The sequence below is a fragment of the Phytophthora parasitica genome (genome assembly GCF_000247585.1).
Source record: "Phytophthora parasitica INRA-310 unplaced genomic scaffold supercont2.94, whole genome shotgun sequence".
Lineage (NCBI taxonomy): Eukaryota > Oomycota > Peronosporomycetes > Peronosporales > Peronosporaceae > Phytophthora > Phytophthora nicotianae.
In genome coordinates, this window is record NW_008649080.1 from 126,222 (window position 1) to 128,553 (window position 2,332).

The 2,332-nt window shown below is 52.6% G+C and overlaps 1 protein-coding gene across 1 annotated transcript; it reads left to right on the forward strand.

The window, feature by feature from the left end:
* Window positions 1-1,042: 1,042 nt before the first annotated feature.
* PPTG_18569 (hypothetical protein) lies at window positions 1,043-2,279 on the forward strand (the record flags this gene model as incomplete). The annotated part of the gene is made up of 5 exons (XM_008917128.1): window positions 1,043-1,219; window positions 1,288-1,686; window positions 1,819-2,010; window positions 2,089-2,179; window positions 2,218-2,279. The coding sequence occupies 5 exons, from the start codon at window positions 1,043-1,045 to the stop codon at window positions 2,277-2,279; spliced, it is 921 nt and encodes a 306-aa protein (XP_008915376.1).
* Between the last annotated feature and the right edge of the window lie 53 nt (window positions 2,280-2,332).

Sequence of the window (2,332 nt, forward strand, 5' to 3'; positions counted from 1 at the left end):
ACGGGCAGGAGTTGGCGAAGGAAGCGCATGATCAACTTGCGGTCACGCGGTCACTGGAGACTGGAGTTCGCACAAGCCGGCAAATGGCGGAGTGATTTTTGCCACTACTTGGTAAGTTGCAAGAAGATCGCAAAGCTGAAGACCACTAAGCTTTGATGCGCTTGAAGACCGGAACTGAAGTTCATCCACTCGAAAAACATGCCATCAGCTGTTTTGATTAGTTTTGGACTAATATTTGTATTGACGAAGTTGAGTGAAGAGGCCAAAGTATTCAACACAGGCGTAAGTTGCCTTGAATTTCTTGACCTGAGGCAACACAACATTGTTTCAAGCAAGACATCATTGCTTACATGGTTATTGTCTATCACTTACCTGACCCAGTGGGCCGCCCACTACCCTGCACGGCGCCTTTGCTAGGCTGGTCCAGTATTGTGTTCAAATGCCGCCGCAGCTCGTGGCCTACGAACCGATACCACCTACGCGCCAACCCAGCAGTGCTGGTCAGCACTACTGGCAGCAGCGCAATTGGCATCGGTGATCCTGTTGTGACATGACACTGAGTTCATATGGCATAGTACCATTATTCGATCAGTAGAATAAGTTCGTAAGGCTTCCAATCATGGCTGTCGCTCAGAGCTTAAACTTATGGGAGCAGAAGCTGCTTAACAGCACACCAGCCACACTGCCTCCAGACTACCTGCTACTCGTTGGGATTAATGGCACATTAGACTCGCGGTTCAAAAAGCCGCAACACAGAGCTCGCCACCTCGAATGCAAGACTATTGCTGTAAGCACCCGTCCTCAACAGTCAATGTCTCAAGACCTATTGAACGCTCAATGAGCCAGCGGACTGAGCGATGAGTGTCATCCCGAGGATACTCTGTAGTTGAAGTGCTTATCGACGTTATTTTATCGATACAGTTCTGAACCTGTCCAATCGCATAATACTCTTTCGCAGTGCTTGTGTTTTTCTCCATGTTCGCTACAACCCCATAACGGCACCACTGTACTTAGGTTGTGTAAAGTGGCTGTGTTGTAAGCCATGCAGTTGCTAGAAGCGTGGGCGACGGCTCGACTGGAAGCGTTGGGCGTCGATGGCGTGTTCGCTCCCTATATAGTGGGCATGTTACCTTCGCACGGTGGCGACGACGACAATCTAGAGGACGCCAAGTTCAACATCCACCAAGTGCTCATGGGCTGGCTGGCACCGGAAGACGAGGTGCGTTCGCCCGCTGTAGGCCTCAAGATAACATTGTAAATGTCTAAGCAAGCTAGCTATGCACGTAGGAACGCGCACAGGAGTTTGTGGACGAGCTGGCCAAGCTGTCGGACAATCCGGCGCAACTTACGGACGCGGCGATGGCTCTTGCGGCGCAGAGCAACGGGGACAAGCGCATTGAAGACGATATCAACAAGATATTGGCGCAAGACGAGGAACTCAAGGCTTCGGCTCCCACTTTTGTGCCGCGCAAGTTCCTGTCGCCTGTGGTGCCCGAATTCCACCCGACAAACAGTCCCGAGGGGAGTTTTGACCAGCTACAAGCAGCTTCATCGCCTCCTGTTGCGCTGAATCACTTGAACAGTAGTGACGGGTACGAACACGACGAGGTCGATAGCGAAGAGGAAGAAGACGATAGTGCTGCGATGCAGGACGAAGACAGTTTCTTCTGGTCCGTGGCCTACGAGGTACAGTGGACGACTTGGGCGTTGCTGAATTCGTCGGGATGAGAGACGCCGCGTTCCTATTTCTTTTTACCGTGTTATTTTTTTTAGAGTACCTTAAGGTCTTGCTAAGTTTCATGTGCTGGTGCTGCACAGTTGGTGAGCCATTTGCAACTCAAGTTCCAGGACATCGACCCCAATCGACTGTGCGACTTGTTGCGTCTGGTTGGACTGGATGTAGACAAGGCGCACGCGGTGCTGAAGGCCACGATCGAGCGGGAATCCATCGGACCCGGACAGGTGTGTCGCCACTATCTACAGGGAGAGTGTCGTCGCGCAGACTGCATGGTGCGTCTGTCATTTGAGACTTGGCAGTGCTGTGGAATGCTCACAAGCGTTCGGATTCGTCCCTTGTTGCGGCTATAGTTCCTGCACGACACGGACTCGATCACGTGTCGCTTCTGGCTGCGCGGCACCTGCTTACAAGCGGACCACTGCGTGTTCGCACACGACTTCTGTGAATACTACTCGATGGACGTCAACGCGTTGGGCCAGCGCGACTACGACAGCGAAGACGAGATGGACCAGAACAGCGCGCCGCTGGACATTCAAGCTGAAGACATGTTCCCGTCTCTCCAGAGCGCCACGTCAGGAACTACATCTCCGCAGC